The sequence below is a fragment of the Colletotrichum chrysophilum genome, assembly GCF_026319265.1.
Source record: "Colletotrichum chrysophilum strain AFK26 chromosome Unknown scaffold_38, whole genome shotgun sequence".
Classification (NCBI taxonomy): domain Eukaryota; kingdom Fungi; phylum Ascomycota; class Sordariomycetes; order Glomerellales; family Glomerellaceae; genus Colletotrichum; species Colletotrichum chrysophilum.
In genome coordinates this window covers 284,851-303,092 of record NW_026517325.1, presented here as the reverse complement: position 1 = coordinate 303,092, position 18,242 = coordinate 284,851, and the positions used below count along the sequence as shown (strand labels likewise).

The following is an 18,242-nucleotide window of genomic DNA, read 5'->3' as shown; positions in this document are numbered from 1 at the left end:
GTCCGATTCGACTCTCCAGACCTGTCAGGCTTGTCTTCCTCTATCCTCCACTGGCCGGCCGGGTAGATACATCGAATCTATCTCCTCTGCCATCGACGCTCTTCTCATCTGATCCTCGCTGTTGTCTCTTTCTCATTACCGCCATCTCTCTGCGGACGCTCGCAGATTGAAACATCAATCGACCACCGCCAAACCTGCAGTAAATCGATTGCCGGCCTGCTTCTCACCGTTCAGACGGCGGCACGAGAGAAGAAACACCCTCGGAACCGAGAAGGCGTGAGCGAATCCGGGGGGTCCTGATAGGGTAAAAGATCAACTGACTGGGTTGGTGGTTACCGCGTTAAAAGGCAGTTGCTCGTTGCACCCGCCCTCGAACTCGAACCCCCAACACCTGCATCAAGGACCGGCCCTTTTCGTTTAGAAGGCGCTGCAGACAGACAGCCCGAACCCAAAGCCAGACGGGCAACAGCCATTCACAAAGCAAGCAGTCAACCGGACAAGAAGACAAGACAAGACATCCTTTCCTGTCCCTTCCCCCCTCCCAACCCAACACGCTTCTGCAGCCTGCAACGCACTTGCATCTAAGTCACCCCCGGGGCCCAGGGCTTCTTGACCTACACAGCAGACCGCCTGCACGCCTGCACTCCTGCACGCCGCGCCTCCAGGAACCAATTGGCCTCCTCTGTCATGCATGCCGTCTTCCGTTCATGAAGTCGAACCCGCCAATATCTGCTTGCTGGGACCAGGCATCCCCACACTTGCTTGGCCCGAGTGCCATCCCATCAGTCAAGCCAAAGCCATCGGCGCGATCCCCTCTTCGCAATCACCAACCCAGAACCTGGATTGAACAACTACAGGCCACCTAGGTAGCCAAACACACTTGCCGCTCGGAGCCTTGTCGAGTTGGCTTGTTGGCTCTTCCTGGAACTCGACCGAGTCATATAAACAATGGACCACTCCATCGTGGGCACCACCACTATGGATCAAGACAACCACATGGCTCAAGACGAAGACAGCCACATGTCACAGAGCCACACATCCTTCGGCAATGAGAGCTGGAACGACATGAATTCGTACACTCACCAAGCCACAATGCCAGACTACGGCCCGTTCGGCGCCTTCATGCCTACTATGCCTCACGGCTTGCCGTCTGAGTCGATTGGCAGGATGCCTCCTCCTCCGGCGCCCCCTCAACCGATACAGCCGCATCATCAACAGTCCCATTCACAGCTTCCAATGCTCATGATACCGTCTCAACCAACATGGCCCAGCATGTTGACGAATCCAAACAGCTATTCGGCGCCACCTTTGGGCATGGCTCCTGTGGTCCCTCCCGCGCCCGCCAGGACGGGGAGACACGGCAACGGTGCCCAGCCCCAGCAGCGAAGGGTCTTGACGGATGAAGACAGGAAGAAAATGTGCCAGTACGCGGCCGAACACCCCAACGTCAAACAGACTGATATTGGTGCCATGTTTGGGGTTGAGCGCAGGTAGGCCTTGGTACCAAGACTGGCAACGTGGAATACCAAACTGACATCCTCCATAGCACTGTATCCAAGGTCCTCAGAAACAAGGAAAAGTACCTGAATCCTGAGGCGGACAGAAGTCAATCACCCGCCGGCAGACGCCATGCCAAAGGCAAGTACCCGGACATTGATCGCGGCGTCGTCTCCTGGTATAGGAAACAGGTCCAAGCAGGGTTAACTCCAGGTGATGAAGAGATCCTGGAGCAGGCTAGGCACTTCTCTACCAACGGCGGCGGTGAAGCAAACCAGACGAAATCGATCAACGCCACGTGGCTGGAAAGATTCAAACAGAGAAACATCCTCCCTGGAGGAAGGCTCTCGCGAAGGGCATCGGAAACGAACATCACGAACCACGCCAAAATCTCTGGCTCTCCATCTCTAGGAGCATCTGGTATCTCCCCAGCATCGCCAACAGGTCATCAGTCCCCTCTGTCCGCTGACAGAAGCGACGAAGACGTTGTTCACGGTCTTGGTTTTGTCAGCTACGGAGACGGTCCAGCATACAAACATTCCAACTCTCAAAGCACCACGTCTCTCAACAGTGCCTTGACCGATGCGGCCAATTCATCCTTCTCTGGGAGTGCCCTGAGTCCAACGGGAACCTTTACCTTCTCCCCTGACCCCAACGCTGGAGCTTTCTTGCCCCCTGATTCGTCTCGCCAGATGCACGGAGTCGCTTCAAACTTCCAGAGGCCCAGAAGCCAGACGTTCCCGAACATTGACGTTGAAGCAATGTACCAGACTGCAACGACTGAGCCCATGACTCCGAAGTACCACCCAGCATCGACTGCCCCGTCTTCTGCACTAGAGTCACCGATCTACGAGATGGCGGCACCGCACTTTGCTCTGGATACCGCAATCACATCGTCTCCGCATCTGCATCACAGCAGCAGCAATAGCAGCATGGCCGGCAGATCAGCGACCACGCCTGCAGGCTCGTCTCCAACATCCCCGACGCAAGAGGAGGCCCGAAGAGCGGCCGACACTTTGCTGAGCTTTTTCTCCAGCACAGCTGCGAGCGGCTTGGTCGACCAGAAGGACTACCAGGGCCTGCTCAAGCTGACGGAGAAACTTCGAGTAAATCCGCAACATGCTGCCAAATCTTCGGTGGGCGGCCTGGATCGGATTCCCGAGGGCGACACTGAAACTCTTACCCATCACCCGAACCACATGTCTTTTGAAGTCAAGCCGGAGGCAGTCTTGACCCAGTAAAGGCCCGCGATCTTTTCTTCCCAGCGAGCACTCCATCGTTTGCTCAGGCGTTATGTCTTGCTTTTGTTTTGGGCCTGGGCATGGACGGGGTAAGGTACAGGGACGAAGCCACGCGATTAACGCGTGCGTATCAACAGAACAGCGACCATCATCATGGTCCCACAAACCCCTAGACCCGGCGAGGGTTCTGCAAAGAACGGCTCACACTCGCCGGGATCGGGTTACGGTTTCGAAAACATCATCGGCTTTACCTACACGGTCAATGTCTCGCGACAGCCACATCACTCCCATGATCGACATGTTGAGCGTCTTCCATCCCCGGCCCCCAGTCTCACGACATCGAAATATGGACACAATATACCTTATCATTACAGAGCCAGGGGACAAGATTAGCAAAAGACGAGGTCATGGGAGAACCATTCACTCCAAACTTCAACATATTCTATATACCCCAATTTCGCATCCTTATCCGCCGCTCATCAAGGAAAAGACCTTGCCGCTCACGCGAACACCGAAAATTCCCACCTTGCGCGACCTTTGCAAATACTTGTTCTTGGTTTATTTCAGTATCTATCTCTTTTTTTTTTTTTTTTCCGTCACTCAGCACACCGTTTCCAAGCGCTCTGTTATCTGCCCCTTTCCTTGTTTTCTTTCCTTCGCTATATCGACGATTCGCAAACGAACTCGCCACTGTATTATTTCCCGGGTTTCCTCAGACGCAGCTGCATTGCGAGATAAGGGGGTTTGGGATTAGGTCAGGGAGATTGGCTGGGGTAGCCAGGCATTGGGAGAAGGGAACACGGGAGCCCTCAAGGGATCATCACTTCATCATCTACGGACATCATCTATGGACATCACATAATCGGACAATCGGACGATATCTGAACGATTTTCTGACAGGAGAGGGAAACCGAGAAAACAAATGGCAGGAGACCTGTACAGAGCAAGGGAGGCCAGAGGATGATGGGGAGACGACGGAGAGAGGTGGAAAGGCACTCCACCTCCCGAGTCTGAGGTCAGGAAACTGAGGCCTCCTTGGCTACGAAAACAACAACCAAAGCAGCCAAACCAAAGAAGACTCGCGTTACCCCGGCCAGAGTATGCGCGAAATCCGAAAGACAAGAAAAAAAACGGGCGGCCCCTTTTGCATTTATTTCTAGGCATTAGCCCCTTTTTTTGTCCCCTCTACGACTGGTCTACAGAAATTACAAAAAACATCGTTTCTCCCTCGACGAATGCGTTGACAAAGAGATGGCCGTGACGTTTGGGAAGGTTCACAACCCAACCAGTGCAAGGAGAAGACTATCGTGATGTATACGAGCGAGCATTGGTGTTGCAATGGGGATAATCCTCGCCCACCTTCCGTGATATTGTCTTGTGTGTGTAACTCAGATTCGCTTCTGGAAACCGATGTACACTGGAAAAGCAATATGGCGTGTAAACGGTGTGATGTGAGACTTGGAATGGCATTCTGTGTAACATGTGGCGGTCATGATCGTGAACATCGTTGAACATTGCGAACATCGTGGAATCAAAACACTTCATTATCTTGGCAGAAGGGTATCTAGACTAAACGGGGATCAAGGCGAAGCACCAAAAAGAAATGCATGGCAGCACACGAAGCTCATAGGCTCAATCGTTCCTCCCACAGCTCAACCACCCCCTTCTCCGCCAGCTCGGGCATCAGTCTCACCAAGATCAACTCCAATATGCCATACACAAAGTGCTTGTTGCAGTATTCGTCCGAGAAGACGTTGAGGATGCCCTCCTCAATCTCGGACAGCATCTGCTGCTGATCCTCATCGTCTTCAGGAGGCTGCGACTTTGTGCCGTTCTCGTCACCTGAACTATCGCAGTCGCTAGTGCCGGTGGCGACCGCCTCGACGTTGGCATACCTGCTGCTGCCAGGAGCAGAACCAGCACCACCGGCCGCGGCGGTGTCATCCCCGCTAGCCCCAGCTTCTGCTGCTGCTCCTGTTGCTCTAGAGTCCGGACCGGACCGCCACCGGAGGCCAAGGCCTCGCCCGCCCAGGTAGAGCCTAGCCAGCCACGGCGGGATTCTGGCTAGAACCGCGCTAGCGCACCTGCGGCGCAGGGCACGCAGCTCCTGATCGGAGGAGGGGGCCACCAAGGTCGAGACGCCGGGAGCGTTGTTGGGAAAGAGGGCGGCGCGGATGGACCGAAGGAGGGTGGGCAGGTACGCGGCGTCGAGAACCCGTTGGTGTATGGTATGCGAGATGAGCCTATAATTCGCGCGCGGCGCGGCAAGCGCTCTCATGTCAGTCCCGGCTTTGCTTCCGACTCGGACAGTCGCAGTTCATGCGTGGGGGCTACAGGGTCAATGTGTGTGAAGTGAGAGGATCTGCGGGAGGGGAATCCAACGAGAATGTGAGGCGCAAGACATTGGAAATGAATGGAAACAACTAAGGGGAAGGAAACACGAATTCAACAGGGATTAGACACGGCTGACGACGAGCGAGTGTTGGAAGGGCCGCGCGCATGTAGCGCAGCATGCGCCAAAAGAGGGGATACAAGTGAAAAGCTTGGTACGCTGGAGGCGAAGGTTGCGTCTGTGTCGCAAGGCAGGCAGAATATTTCCCCTGTCCGTTCAAGATCCGTAAATGGTTGCTGATGCTCCCCGGGCAAGGCTACCGTCTCTCCCCGTAATTATGTGTGCTTTCCATGCGTCGGAGGGTGTGACGTCCAATTCTTTCGGGCCCCAGAACCAGGGCTCTGTAGCAAGCCACGCAAGGACGAAGATTCGGGCTGTCAAAGAGACGTATCTCGTCTTGCCATATTGGGCCAGCCGTCATGTCGCCAACTGTCGAATCGGATGACGGTTGATAGACAGCTAGCCGCTGAAAGAGAGCAAGCTGCTAGCCTGCCTCACGGGACGGATCGAGTCAGTGGCTGCGTGACGCTTCAGCAAACGAGGTGCACTAACAGGCGGCCATTGACGAAGCCCGTGGGGAGCCCCATGATGATACTGCTAGTGAAGGCGGCCCCGTCACCAGCAGCAAGAATGATGCCAACCCGTGTACCGACTTCTGACGGAGTTTCTGGCAGGCGGATGCGGTGGGGCGACGGGAAGCGAAGGGCGTGACGGTTGAGTGACTGAGTGCCGGGTCTCCGTAGGTGTGCGTGGATGAAGGAGATGACGGTGGTGACCAGACCCTTGTAAGTCGGTGCTCGTTGTTGGAGCTGGGCGCGTAAATGAGGCTTCCTGGTGGATGGAAGCGCAGCCCCGCGACAACCTATCAAGCAAATCGGAGGCGAGCAACGTCGATTCCCTCTGCGATTGGCTGGCGCCCATGAGGTCCTGCAAGTACGACCGTAGTCTCGAGAAATCGGGGTAGGAGGTCAAGTCTGGGTTGGGTCGCAGAATGGGCCGGGTGGGGGGTGTCGCACAGCATATTTCGGCTTTTTTCGCGCAGCATTCCAAAGGACTCGACCCCTTCACTGCGCGCACCCCGAACCGTGTCGTTACAGCTTGTATCAAGTCCATCGCCGAATGTGCCTTCTCAGCAGCCCACTAGGCAATTACTGAAGCAGCTCTCATCTTGCACTTGCTCGACTGAGCGTTTCCGTCTGCTCACTGGAGCGAAGCCAGGTCAAGTGACTTGAAACTCATGCGGTGTGACGTGAGTTCGTCTGGAAAGGGAGGGAGGAGGAAGATGATGGATGCCTACCTGTCCATGGGTCCGTTTAGGGCGGCGACCCGGCCTGGACCTTTCATAGCTCCGAGCTGAAGCATCGAGAGCGTTCCGCTCAACCAAGGCATGCGGGCGTCCAATTCGATCAGGTCGGATATGCAGGTCCACAGCTTGAAGGCGAAGATGGGAGTCTTCACTGGCTGTGCTTCGTCCAAGCCCGTGAGCGCATCAGGTGTCTTTGAGTCTGATAACTGACCCGTCAACTCGTGTTTCTCATCGTAGGCAACATCTGCTCTTGGAGGCAAGGATGAAGACATGGCGAGAGTGCTGACAAGCAGGCGTATCATTGCAAATGACAGAAAACACCAGTGTACGAAAGACCAGAACACCCCTTGGATTGACCAGCTGCGGCGAGCCGGTCTAGGTAGAGGAGCCGCTGACCCGGCCTGCACCGCCTCTGCAACATCTTCCTCAATGGGTTCGGATTTCCGTTCAAGGACTCTCGTGAGAATAATCAGGCATTCGTAAATAAGCCATGGTTGAGAGAGCCGATTGGCCAAGACATTGCCAATGATGAGCTCAGAGAAGATTTGACCGACCAAGGAGGTTAGGCAGTCGTTTTCAAGGTCTTCGGTTGGCAGCAGTACGGCTAAAACGCCTTGTACCAACAATTGGCGGTAGATTGCCTCGTTCTCTTGCTGCTTCGCAACGGTCTCTGGTTGGTCTGGCCGTGGTATTGGTGACAAGGGCGCCACTGGACAAAGTGCGTGGTAAACTTCTCGAGGGTCTATCTCCGTTGGAGGCCTACATACGGGGTCATGCGCTGCGCGATAGGCTGAAAGGTGGTGTTAGTTCATGTGGAAACGAGCGAACAAAGAGCAAGCTTACCGACGATATGTTTGTCCAGCAAGTCGGGAAGCTCGTCGAAGAGCAAGCTTTCTAGATCGACCTTCCGTAGCCGTTGTTCCAGAGCTCTGGTACAATGGGCTATGATCTGGACAATCTCGTCGACAAAGGCCTCATCTGGTGTGATCTTGCTGTACCAGGCCTGTACGTATTCCCTCAAAATGACAGCAATCAGGGCGTAAAGCTGAAGGTCGACGTCGTTTCGACTTGTCAGGGGCGGCAGTAGCTCCTCGATCGGGGGCGGAGTGGTTCTCTCCTTATCGGAGAGCTGTTGGGAACATAGGACACGACGGATGAAGGCGGCAGTGGCCCTGTCGGAGAGGAAGTCGGCAGGGGCTGCGCGAATTGATCGGCGAGCGGAAGGATTGCTCTGCAACTGCGGACGGAGACGTTCGGTAGCGGGGGTCGAGGGTGTCGGGGCAAAGGAGGTGATGTCGTTCGCGAAACTGACTGTTGCGGGGGCTTTCGGGCGCGGCGTGGGTGCGCGAGGAGTAGCGACAGCTGTCATGGCCGTCTAACGTCTGTAAAGCCGCAGTCTCATGGTATGACTTGGTATCAAGGGCGACCGGGCGCACGCCACCAGCACAGAGGAGTTGGCGAGGAGGGGTTGTCGTCGACTTTGACTTGCAGCCAGCTAGATTTCGGACGACGCTGACCTGTGCTGTGACGGATTAAGGTGAAGTGACGACGGGACTGGGGACCTGCCCCCGGCTCCCAGGTTAATTACAGGGAATGCTGGTCTGCCGTTGCAGGTGCAAAGCGGCTCAACCTCCCGCAGCTGTGACCCCGTGCGCTGCAGGACGGCGCCCGGACCTTACATAAGGCAACCTACCTAAGCTAGGTAACAATAGCTGAGGAAGCTGCGTCTGCAAAGGAACGCCGCTGGCACCGGTTTGTCTAACAGGCACAAGACAGAATTCTTCTAGAAGCGATCATTACCTTGGCATCGGTATATACATGCGACTTGGGAAAAGTTGACGGCAAATTTGCTGCCTCTCATCGATGCGTTCATGGCACCTCTGGATGCTACTCAAACGACAACGTCTAGACTCATAATTTCACAGGGTCAAGAAAGCGTGTGGAATGCAGTAGAGTCGGCTTGGTTTTTTCCCCTCCTTTTCTCCCCGTCTCCTGTTGTACAATGCACGTGTCGTGAGCAGTATAGTACACTTATTTACAACGCCTCTCTATGCACGGCCTAGAATCATTACCAGTATCCTCCAGGCCACTCAGAGATCCTTGGTCGCCGTTTCATACCTGCTTGAGTCAGTACTAATGTTCAAGACCATGCCGTTGTACAACATACCTCTTTCCACGGAATGCCCAGACTCCCCAGTTTCCGCAGCTGACGTCCTGAGGGTCGAGGTCGTTGAGATCCCACCTCAGACTGCGGAAACGGTTCTCGCCGGGCTCCAAAAGGATATCGAACTCGCCAGCGGCAGTCTTACGAACCCACTCAATGTCTCTCTCCATGTCGAACTGGGTGTATCCCGTGGCAATGATGGGAAGCTTCGTCTCAAGAAGCATCGGCAGAGTCTCGGACCATTCATGGCTGCTCGCCGGGTGACCCAGGCCGGGGTGGAAAAGGCAGAAGCAGTCAAAGTATGGGTCATATGGCGCAAAGTATCCCGTCTTGTGGATCGTATGATAGTAGTCCACAATAGTGCTGATCTTCAGCTTGTGAGATATCCGGTCTTCAATCACCATGCCGAAAGGGTTCTCGGGTGTTCTGGGGGGTAGCGGGAATTCGTCATCCCTGTTCGCCATACTTTCAGGGCCGATGAAAATGAGGTGAATCTTGCTCTCGGGGAATAGATGCGCCAGCTGAAGCCAGACGTTTCTCGGAAGCGACGACTCGGCGCGAGCGCCCAAGCAGAACACTCTCACAGGCGGCGCCTCAGGACGAAGGTCCTTCATATCTGTTCCCTTTCCTGAAAGAGGGGGGTGAAGTGTATAACGCAAAGCTGTTCACTCATGAGCTTCTTGATATCACAAGCTTCGCGACGAAGGACCTACCACTCAAACTCTTCAAACCCTCGCTTGTGAGCCTTTCGCCCTGCTTTACGCTGTACGGGCTAAGCTCATGCAGAATGCTGCCAATAGTAATGGGGTACGTAAGCATCTTCGTGACCTGCCTCATGCTACGCTCGTCGTTGATAGCCTCGAACTCTCGGCTGTACATGAACGTATCCCAGTTGGTCATGTTGACAACGGCCTCCGGCATTTGGTCGTCGGCCATGACGAACTCTGGGAAAGCACGGCCAGACCGCAGATCATGGTCATCCTCATTGATCTCCTTCAAAGTATCGCAGATCTCAAGGTGTGCCTCGTAATTATCCATCCAGTGCTCCTTGCCGCAGTAAACAGGAACTCCACAGTCGGGGCATTCGAAGTCAACATGCGCCGGCGCAAGGTTTCCAGTCTGATGTGTGTGCTCCTCGCCCTGCGGTGCAATCGTGGGTACGCGAGTTGCTCTGTGGTCTGGGTGCGGGCAGTACGCATGTTGTCTCATGAAGGCCGCTCGACGCCGGATCTCGGGAATGGGCGAATTCGTGAAGGAGTGGAAAAGATCGTCCGAACGAAGCTTCCGGGTTGCCGTCTCGGTGCTCGCGGGCTTAGCAGCCGCTGCCTCGCTAGAGACTTTGGTCGTTGAAGAGAATTGCCTCGTCGCATTATTCGCCTTTGATTTCCTCGGAACGGTGGAATGTAGACCCCTCGTCGAGTGGGCTGATGCGATTCTGGAAACGGTTCTGACACCGCTGTTGGAGACCAATTGCCTCCTCAATGTCGCGGAACATTGTCCGCAGACGCTGGAGGCTGCTCGTCGCAATGCCGGCTCCATCTTTGCCAACACCGAACTGTGAGATGCGGCGTGCGTCGATAATGGCTATGACCAGTGTATGCGTCCCAGAGCTCTGCCCGCGGTGGGTTGACCCGAAATTTTGGGTGGCCCGGATCAACTAGGTGCCGGAGGTGGGTCTCCACCGAACCTCGTTTCGAGCAGTTGCCAAGTGGGAACCTAGAGCTTCTGAAATTTTGTACTGGAGCTCTCCAGCCTCCTAGCCCACCTTTACTTCAAAACACCACCGCGTCGTGTCTCATCATCCAGTCGAGCTCGAATTTTGCGGCCGCGCAGGCTTTCTGCGCCCACCTGCAAACATGGCGACGACCTCGAACATGTTTCTTTACTCCCTGACCCTTCAGCCGCCAACCAATGTCACTTTGGCGGTGTTGGGTCAGTTCTCCGGGACGAAGGAGCAGAACATCGTCACGGCGTCTGGATCGCGCTTGACGCTCCTCCGACCCGACCCGTCCCAGGGCAAGGTCATTACGCTGCTTTCGCACGATATTTTTGGCATTATTCGGTCCATGGCCGCCTTCCGGCTGGCAGGAAGCAACAAAGGTAAGTTTTGTTCCTCGTTCCATTTGAAGCTTCACTTAGTGATTCGAGAAGCTTGCCAGTCGCGACGCGTGTCACTGAAGCCATTGTCGCTCAGTGCTGGCGATACTTGATCGTATCGAAACTATGCTGACCTCGTGTCAAAGACTATCTCATTCTTGCGACTGACTCTGGAAGGATCACAATCGTCGAGTACATCCCCGCGCAGAACCGATTCCAACGGCTGCATCTAGAGACCTTTGGAAAGTCTGGAGTACGACGCGTGATTCCCGGAGAGTACCTCGCTTGCGATCCCAAGGGCAGAGCTTGTCTCATCGCCTCGGTCGAAAAGAATAAACTTGTCTATGTTCTGAACCGAAACGCTCAAGCCGAACTCACCATCTCCTCGCCCCTGGAGGCGCATAAGCCTGGTGTCTTGGTGTTGTCCATGGTTGCGCTCGATGTTGGCTACGCGAACCCCGTCTTTGCTGCACTGGAGATAGAGTACACGGAGGCAGACCAAGATCCCACGGGAGAGGCCGCTCGCGAAGCCGAGACTCAGCTGGTGTACTATGAGTTGGACCTGGGACTCAACCATGTTGTCCGAAAGTGGTCCGAGCCTGTCGACCCGACAGCATCTCTACTCTTCCAAGTTCCTGGTGGTCAAGATGGCCCTAGCGGTGTCTTGGTGTGCGGAGAGGAGAACATCACATACCGTCATTCAAACCAAGAAGCCTTCCGCGTACCGATACCACGGAGACGTGGCGCTACGGAAGATCCTTCAAGGAAACGCCACATCGTTTCTGGTGTAATGCACAAGCTCAAGGGCAGTGCTGGAGCCTTCTTCTTCCTGCTTCAGACGGAAGACGGTGATTTGTTCAAAGCTGTAATCGATATGGTTGAGGACGCAGACGGCAATCCTACCGGCGAGGTTAAGAGACTCAAGATCAAATACTTTGATACTGTGCCGGTGTCGTCTAGTCTGTGTATTCTCAAGAGCGGTTTCTTGTATGCGGCTAGTCAGTTTGGCAACCACCAGTTCTACCAGTTTGAGAAGCTTGGAGACGATGACGAAGAGAAGGAATTCTCGAGCGACGACTTCCCAGCCGACCCCAAGGCTGGTTACGATGCAGTGTATTTCTACCCCAGGCCACTCGAAAACCTGGCTCTGGTAGAGAGCATCGACTCAATGAACCCCCTCCTCGACTGCAAGGTCGCAAACCTGACTGGCGAGGATGCGCCTCAAATTTACACAGCATGTGGAAACGGCGCTCGCAGCACATTCAGGATGTTGAAGCACGGTCTGGAGGTAAATGAGATCGTTGCCTCTGAGCTGCCCGGTATTCCTTCAGCCGTGTGGACACTCAAGCTGAGCCGTGGCGATCAGTACGATGCCTATATTGTGCTGTCCTTTACGAACGGAACCCTTGTGTTAAGCATCGGCGAGACCGTCGAGGAGGTTAGCGACTCGGGATTCCTGACCTCGGTGCCCACGCTGGCAGCGCAACTGCTTGGCGAGGACGGTCTTATTCAGGTCCATCCCAAGGGTATCCGTCACATCCGCCACGGCCAGATCAACGAGTGGGCAGCCCCTCAGCATCGATCCATCGTTGCTGCCACGACCAACGAACACCAAGTTGCTGTGGCTCTGAGCTCCGGTGAGATTGTGTACTTTGAGATGGATGGCGATGGATCTTTGGCAGAGTACGACGAGAAGAAAGAAATGTTCGGTACCGTCACCTGCCTTAGCTTGGGAGAGGTTCCGGAAGGACGTCTGAGAAGCTCGTTCCTTGCAGTGGGTTGTGACGACAGCACGGTTCGTGTTTTGTCTCTGGATCCCGATTCGACCCTTGAGAGCAAATCGGTGCAAGCCTTGACTGCTCCTCCTTCATCCCTGGCTATTATTGCCATGGATGACTCTTCTTCTGGCGGCTCAACCCTGTACCTCCATATCGGACTTCACTCTGGTGTCTATCTGCGGACGGTGCTAGATGAGGTTACTGGAGAGTTGACAGATACCCGGCAAAAGTTCCTGGGCCCCAAGCCCGTGCGACTCTTCCAAGTCACCGTTCAAGGTCGAACGTGTGTGATAGGATTGAGCTCACGTCCATGGCTTGGGTACTCCGACCCTATCACTAGAGGTTTCGTGGTCACTCCCCTCAACTACGTGGACCTGGAATGGGTATGGAACTTCAGCAGTGAGCAATGCGAGGAAGGTGTTGTTGGCATTCAGGGCCAGTCCTTGAGGTAAGCATTCTTTCTCTTTCGCTTTTTTCCCTTACCATGATGAGAATTGGATTCCTACGCCAAAGTGCAGTGAGGTCTTACGCATTTTTTACCAATTGTTCCTACTGAAGGTTCTTCTTTCATTGGCATCTTTCGAATATTCACTTCGTGGCCCGCCTCTGACAAGAATCAGGATTTTCGCCATCGAGAACCTCGGAGACACAATCACACAAAAGTCGATACCCTTGACCTATACTCCAAGGCGTCTTCTAAAGCATCCCGATCACCCCATGTTCTACACTGTTGAATCAGACAACAACACACTGCCTCCCGATCTCAGGGCCAAGCTCATCGCGGAGCCTGGAGTGGTGAACGGCGACGCGACTGTTCTCCCGCCTGATGAGTTCGGATATCCCAAGGGCAAAGGTCGCTGGGCATCCTGCATCAGTGTCATTGACCCATTGTCGGAAGAGCAACGAGTACTGCAGACCGTTGATCTCGACAACAATGAAGCTGCGGTCAGCGCTGCGATTGTCTCTTTTGCCAGCCAGGACAATGAAAACTTCCTGATCGTTGGCACAGGGAAAGACATGATTGTCAACCCACGACAGTTCACGGAAGGATACATACACGTATACCGCTTTGGCGAAGACGGCCATGAGCTGGAATTTATCCACAAAACTAAGGTTGAGGAGCCTCCCACGGCTCTCCTGGCCTTCCAGGGCAGACTGCTTGCTGGTGTCGGCAAGACTCTTAGGATATACGACCTGGGTCTACGACAGATGCTCAGAAAATCACAAGCAGATGTAGCGCCGCAGTTGATTGTGTCTCTGAGCACACAAGGCAGTCGCATCGTCGTGGGTGACGTACAACACGGTGTCACCTACGTCGTCTATAAGCCCACCACCAACAAGCTCATCCCATTCGTCGACGACACAATCGCGAGATGGGTCACCTGCACAACCATGGTAGACTACGAGTCGGTCGCCGGAGGAGACAAGTTCGGCAACATATTCCTCGTTCGTTGTCCAGAGAAGGCGAGCCAAGAAGCCGACGAGGAGCAGGCTGGTTTGCACCTGCTGAACACCAGGGACTATCTCCACGGCACACCTCACCGTCTCAACCTTCTCAGCCACTCCTACACCCAAGACGTGCCCACAAGTATCACAAAGACTAGTCTCGTCGTTGGTGGCCAGGACGTTCTCCTTTGGAGCGGTATCAACGGAACCATTGGCGTCTTCATTCCCTTCGTCACCCGCGAGGATGTCGATTTCTTCCAGAACCTCGAGCAGCATATGCGCACCGAAGACGCGCCACTCGCAGGCAGAGACCACCTCATGTACCGCGGTTACTACGTACCGGTCAAGGGCGTCATTGATGGCGACCTCTGCGAGAGATACACACTCCTGCCTAATGACAAGAAGCTGATGATTGCCGGCGAGCTGGACCGGTCCGTGCGGGAGATTGAGAGGAAGATTTCAGACATTAGAACACGTTCCGCCTTTTGAGGAGGCTTATAAGTGGTGGTTATCACCATCCATTTCTGGGAAGGAGACATCAATTGTTACGTGTATTGTACAAAGCGTAAGGTATATGTTAGCGGCGTTTCATACAGGCCAAAGAGCCGTTGGGTGGTACAGGACATGATGACGATGCAATGAACAAGAGTTCTAATAATACCAATCCCCCAAAAACGCCTGCCAATTTCGTGTGAATCCATCAATCCTCGCAGCCTCACGCGGACCCCCTCCAGAACGGCCCCCGGTTCTTGGGCGCACTCTTATCCTTCCCACGTCGACCCCGCTCTTGCACCGGGTGGTCCCTCTCCCACACCTCGTCCGCAGCAAACGCCTCCATGGCTTCCTCGAGGTCATACCCGGCCTGCTCGAGATACAGCACGGCAACGTCGTAGTCGGAAACCTTGCACCCGGTCATGAACCGCCGGATCTTGCTCTTGCGCAGCTCCTCTTCCTCGCCCTCGATCGGCCGCGGCGACAGGCTGATGCCGGCGGCGTAGTACTCCCCCGGGATCAGCACCGTCCTGCGGCCCTGCAGGAGGTGGTCACTCGTGATGTTGTTGGCGCGGCGGAGGACAGCGGCGGGTACGCCGTAGCGCAGCGACAGAGAGGCGACGGTGTCGTGCTCGTGGTTGAGGAAGTGCAGGGTATCCTCGGGCGGCGTGGCCGTAGCGGACGAGCCGGCCTTCTCGTCGTCAACGGGTACGTTGGTTGTCGCTGTGTACGGCGGGGGCGGGGCCGAGGGCCCGGAGACGTGGAGGTTGCTGCGGGCGACGGAGGTGTAGGCGGGCGGGTCTTTGAGATTCGGCGGGAGGACGGAGGTGGCGGGGTTGGACGAGGCCTGGCAGTAGGGGCAGTAGGACGCGAAGCGGGGGTTGTCCTGGACTTGGGTCAGCATCTGTTGGTCTGTAATGACAACGGGAGGGAGGCGTTACGTGGATGCAGCTGCCGCATATGATTCGCGCGCAGCATTCCAAGACACGGTCATCGGGGAGCGGCTTCTCGGTCGCGGGGTGGTACCGGGGCACGGAGGTCAGCAGCTTGGCGCAGGTGCAGCAGGCCGAGTTGTCCATCGGCTGCCTCTCCTTCTCCGTCGCCAGTGTTCGCTCGATCTTCATGTTTCGTTGTTCTTGTAGCCGCCAGGACGGAAAGGACAGAAAGGGAGAAGAATATTTTATCGCGAGTTATCTGGTCGAAGCATGAAGTTGATGGCGCGCCGGGTCAGTTGACGGTTACGCGGGCGCAGAGGGGTTCATAGAGTCCCTGCAGGGGTCGCCACCCCGCACCGCCACCGGGGGAAGCGGCCGGCGTTTTAGACTGACGTCTTCCATCCGGAGAGTAGCGGGATTAGTCAGTGACATGTGCTCAGTCTGATGTTAGCAACGACATGATAGGTAGCTGCCAAGAATAAGCTTGTGTCAGTCAGGCTTTAATCTGGTACGCAATGTGATGAATTTAATATGCCTTTCAAAGCGATCGAACGAAGTCTTGAGAGAAGTTACAGTTGATAGGCAAGATTCCGACGATACCATGTCGGAGAAATTCGCCTTCTGTTGTAACTAAGATATCCGCAATCAATCTCCATCGATTTTGGAAGCTATCCTCAATCGCGCGAGTGATTTGTTGCGATGATAGGCAACAACAACAAGGCTTGCAATCGGCTGTAGCGAATGCCGATGGTCAGAGTTGGCTCCCGTGGAGGACAAGCAACTCCCAAGATGCTTATAGGAGCCATTTTGAATGTTCATTTTCCAGCCTAATAGCTGATTTTGCTGTAACTTTGTGAAAGACTCGCTCCTACTCCATCTGATCAAATCCAACCAGTATGCTCCGCAGCGATTAATGAGATAACTGCGGACGGGTTTGGCGTATTCAGCTTGCCAAGAAGAATGCCCGAAGTGCGACTGTAAAGAGAATTTCACCTTTAGACTTTTCGATCCAAGATAAATAAGTGTGTGGGATGGTCGCTATGTCGCGGTCACTTCGCGGTATGGGTGCAAGTACATTTAGACAATGATCTTATGGCAGTTTGAAATAATGCAGATGCAGCTTCTACATGCACTTCCAACCCCCTTTTATATTAATCTCGATATTCTCCGCTGCATGCGTGGAATGCTATACTTGTAAGTTAAAGGCCATGAGATTATGTGCTTGTACGCAGGTGATTAATTTGTCACCAGTTGGGCTAAAAGAAGTGCAAACTGGAAGGCGGAGGTGAAGGACGAAGATGCGATCCTGAGTTAGCGACGCCAAAGACTCGATCCACTACGATCCTGTAAAAGAATGACCGAAAGACAAAGAAATTAGTCTGAGCAAAAGCTCGGGTGCGGATTCGAACCGCAGACCCTACGAAACCAGCGATTGAATTTCATACCAAGTTCAAACTAACGATCTAGGACGTTATACCTCTGGGCCACGCCCTTCATCAGGCTTGGTTGGCAAGAACCGCACCGAGTTTGTCTAAGAAGGAAAGAAGCACTTGCTTAGTTTGGTTTTGGGCAGGTGCGTTGAGTCGCTCCTTCCCCCAACCCGCTACTCATAGACGAAGGCAGGACTTCAACCCACTGAAGCTACACTTGAGGAATGTACTACATAATAACGAAACTTCAGTTTGAGAAAGAGCTCACAGATGCGGTAAGAGGGGCAGTGGAAGATAGAGATTATATGACATATCAGTATGGTATTGGAAATGTGCGGTCAACTTGCTTTATGATTTCGACGAGAAATTTGCCAAATCGGAATCTTCTTTTCACATTGACTCCTCAATACCACGATATTTGCTCGGAATGGCTGGTAAGCTATCTATGGCCAGCAACTGTGCTGTCTGACAGGCCATGGATAGTTCTGCACAAGTCACTGTGATAGTAATTTGCGACCATGGGATTAGGCTGGGATGCTTATTTTGCAAGAAGTACATACAAGTTCGTTGGCGGCGCCAGCATCTCGGTTTGGAGAGCATACATAATGTCTCGGAACCAAATAACACAACTGCCTTCGACAGCAAAAACGTCAAGGCCTCGCCAACTCGTATCGATGTTTAGCCTGTGCCGAACACCATCTGCATGGCCTTATCCATCTCTATGCTGCCTAAACGGAGCCAAGGATAACCGCAACTCACGATCAATAACTCGAATATTTCAGCTAAACACACCCCAGGCCCCTGAATCATCGTCCAGAAATGCACCACGTCACAATGCAGATTCCGAATATTCTCACAATCTAAAGCAACATCAATTTCATCTTGGCCATGAAACCAAATTTCGCAAAAGACACTTGGCTCGGATCATCAGCACAGTCATCCAAGGGTCTAGACCTTTCAGATGACAAATGTCCTCTGCCTGGTGCCCAGAGAAAGCGTCAAGATTCCTCATCACACAGATATGCAAGCCCAGATTCTAGCCAACAGAACGGTTCAAAACTAGATTGCGTCACATAGCCAAGGAACATCACGCACGCCTCGCCGCTCACCCGGAACACCCCCTTGATGCGGGCGCCTTCGGGCAAACACTCCATCATCACAGCTCTCCAACTCCAAACGGCCCCCCGAAGCCTCCAATCCCCACCTCCCGGCCATCCCGATCCATCAACCGTTCCCCCGGCGGGTCTCCCTTCGGCCCCAACGGAGTCTCGCTTCCCCCGGTGTCTCCCTGGCCTCTCCAAACACTCCAGCCAGGAAGGACAATAGGACTTTGACACCAAGCAAAAGAAACCCCGTCACCGTCCTCCCCAAAAAGTCCTACTTACGTAATTCCCGTATGCCCTCAGTGGAGAAACCCTCCCGTGCTCACTCACACACACCCCCTTCGTCAGGTTCAACACCCCC

At 54.3% G+C, this 18,242-nt stretch overlaps 7 protein-coding genes across 7 annotated transcripts; 2 read left to right on the top strand and 5 right to left on the bottom strand.

Moving 5' to 3' along the window:
• Positions 1-978: 978 nt before the first annotated feature.
• COL26b_005622 (uncharacterized protein) lies at positions 979-2,738 on the top strand (the record flags this gene model as incomplete). The annotated part of the gene is made up of 2 exons (XM_053178462.1): positions 979-1,490; positions 1,547-2,738. The coding sequence occupies 2 exons, from the start codon at positions 979-981 to the stop codon at positions 2,736-2,738; spliced, it is 1,704 nt and encodes a 567-aa protein (XP_053037665.1).
• Positions 2,739-4,362: 1,624 nt separating this feature from the next.
• On the bottom strand, positions 4,363-5,016 carry COL26b_005621 (uncharacterized protein; the record flags this gene model as incomplete). Its single annotated transcript, XM_053178461.1, has 1 exon — positions 4,363-5,016. The coding sequence occupies one exon, from the start codon at positions 5,014-5,016 to the stop codon at positions 4,363-4,365; it is 654 nt and encodes a 217-aa protein (XP_053037664.1).
• A 1,333-nt stretch (positions 5,017-6,349) lies between these two features.
• COL26b_005620 (uncharacterized protein) lies at positions 6,350-6,708 on the bottom strand (the record flags this gene model as incomplete). The annotated part of the gene is made up of 2 exons (XM_053178460.1): positions 6,350-6,389; positions 6,428-6,708. 2 exons carry the CDS (start codon positions 6,706-6,708, stop codon positions 6,350-6,352), a joined length of 321 nt encoding a protein of 106 aa, XP_053037663.1.
• A 470-nt stretch (positions 6,709-7,178) lies between these two features.
• Positions 7,179-7,805, bottom strand: COL26b_005619 (uncharacterized protein; the record flags this gene model as incomplete). The annotated part of the gene is made up of 2 exons (XM_053178459.1): positions 7,179-7,195; positions 7,280-7,805. 2 exons carry the CDS (start codon positions 7,803-7,805, stop codon positions 7,179-7,181), a joined length of 543 nt encoding a protein of 180 aa, XP_053037662.1.
• Positions 7,806-8,526: 721 nt separating this feature from the next.
• Positions 8,527-10,139, bottom strand: COL26b_005618 (uncharacterized protein; the record flags this gene model as incomplete). The annotated part of the gene is made up of 3 exons (XM_053178458.1): positions 8,527-8,554; positions 8,604-9,228; positions 9,314-10,139. The coding sequence occupies 3 exons, from the start codon at positions 10,137-10,139 to the stop codon at positions 8,527-8,529; spliced, it is 1,479 nt and encodes a 492-aa protein (XP_053037661.1).
• A 317-nt stretch (positions 10,140-10,456) lies between these two features.
• On the top strand, positions 10,457-14,410 carry MSP5 (Pre-mRNA-splicing factor rse1; the record flags this gene model as incomplete). The annotated part of the gene is made up of 3 exons (XM_053178457.1): positions 10,457-10,700; positions 10,844-12,923; positions 13,096-14,410. 3 exons carry the CDS (start codon positions 10,457-10,459, stop codon positions 14,408-14,410), a joined length of 3,639 nt encoding a protein of 1,212 aa, XP_053037660.1.
• Positions 14,411-14,636: 226 nt separating this feature from the next.
• COL26b_005616 (uncharacterized protein) lies at positions 14,637-15,537 on the bottom strand (the record flags this gene model as incomplete). The annotated part of the gene is made up of 2 exons (XM_053178456.1): positions 14,637-15,299; positions 15,355-15,537. The coding sequence occupies 2 exons, from the start codon at positions 15,535-15,537 to the stop codon at positions 14,637-14,639; spliced, it is 846 nt and encodes a 281-aa protein (XP_053037659.1).
• Positions 15,538-18,242: the final 2,705 nt, after the last annotated feature.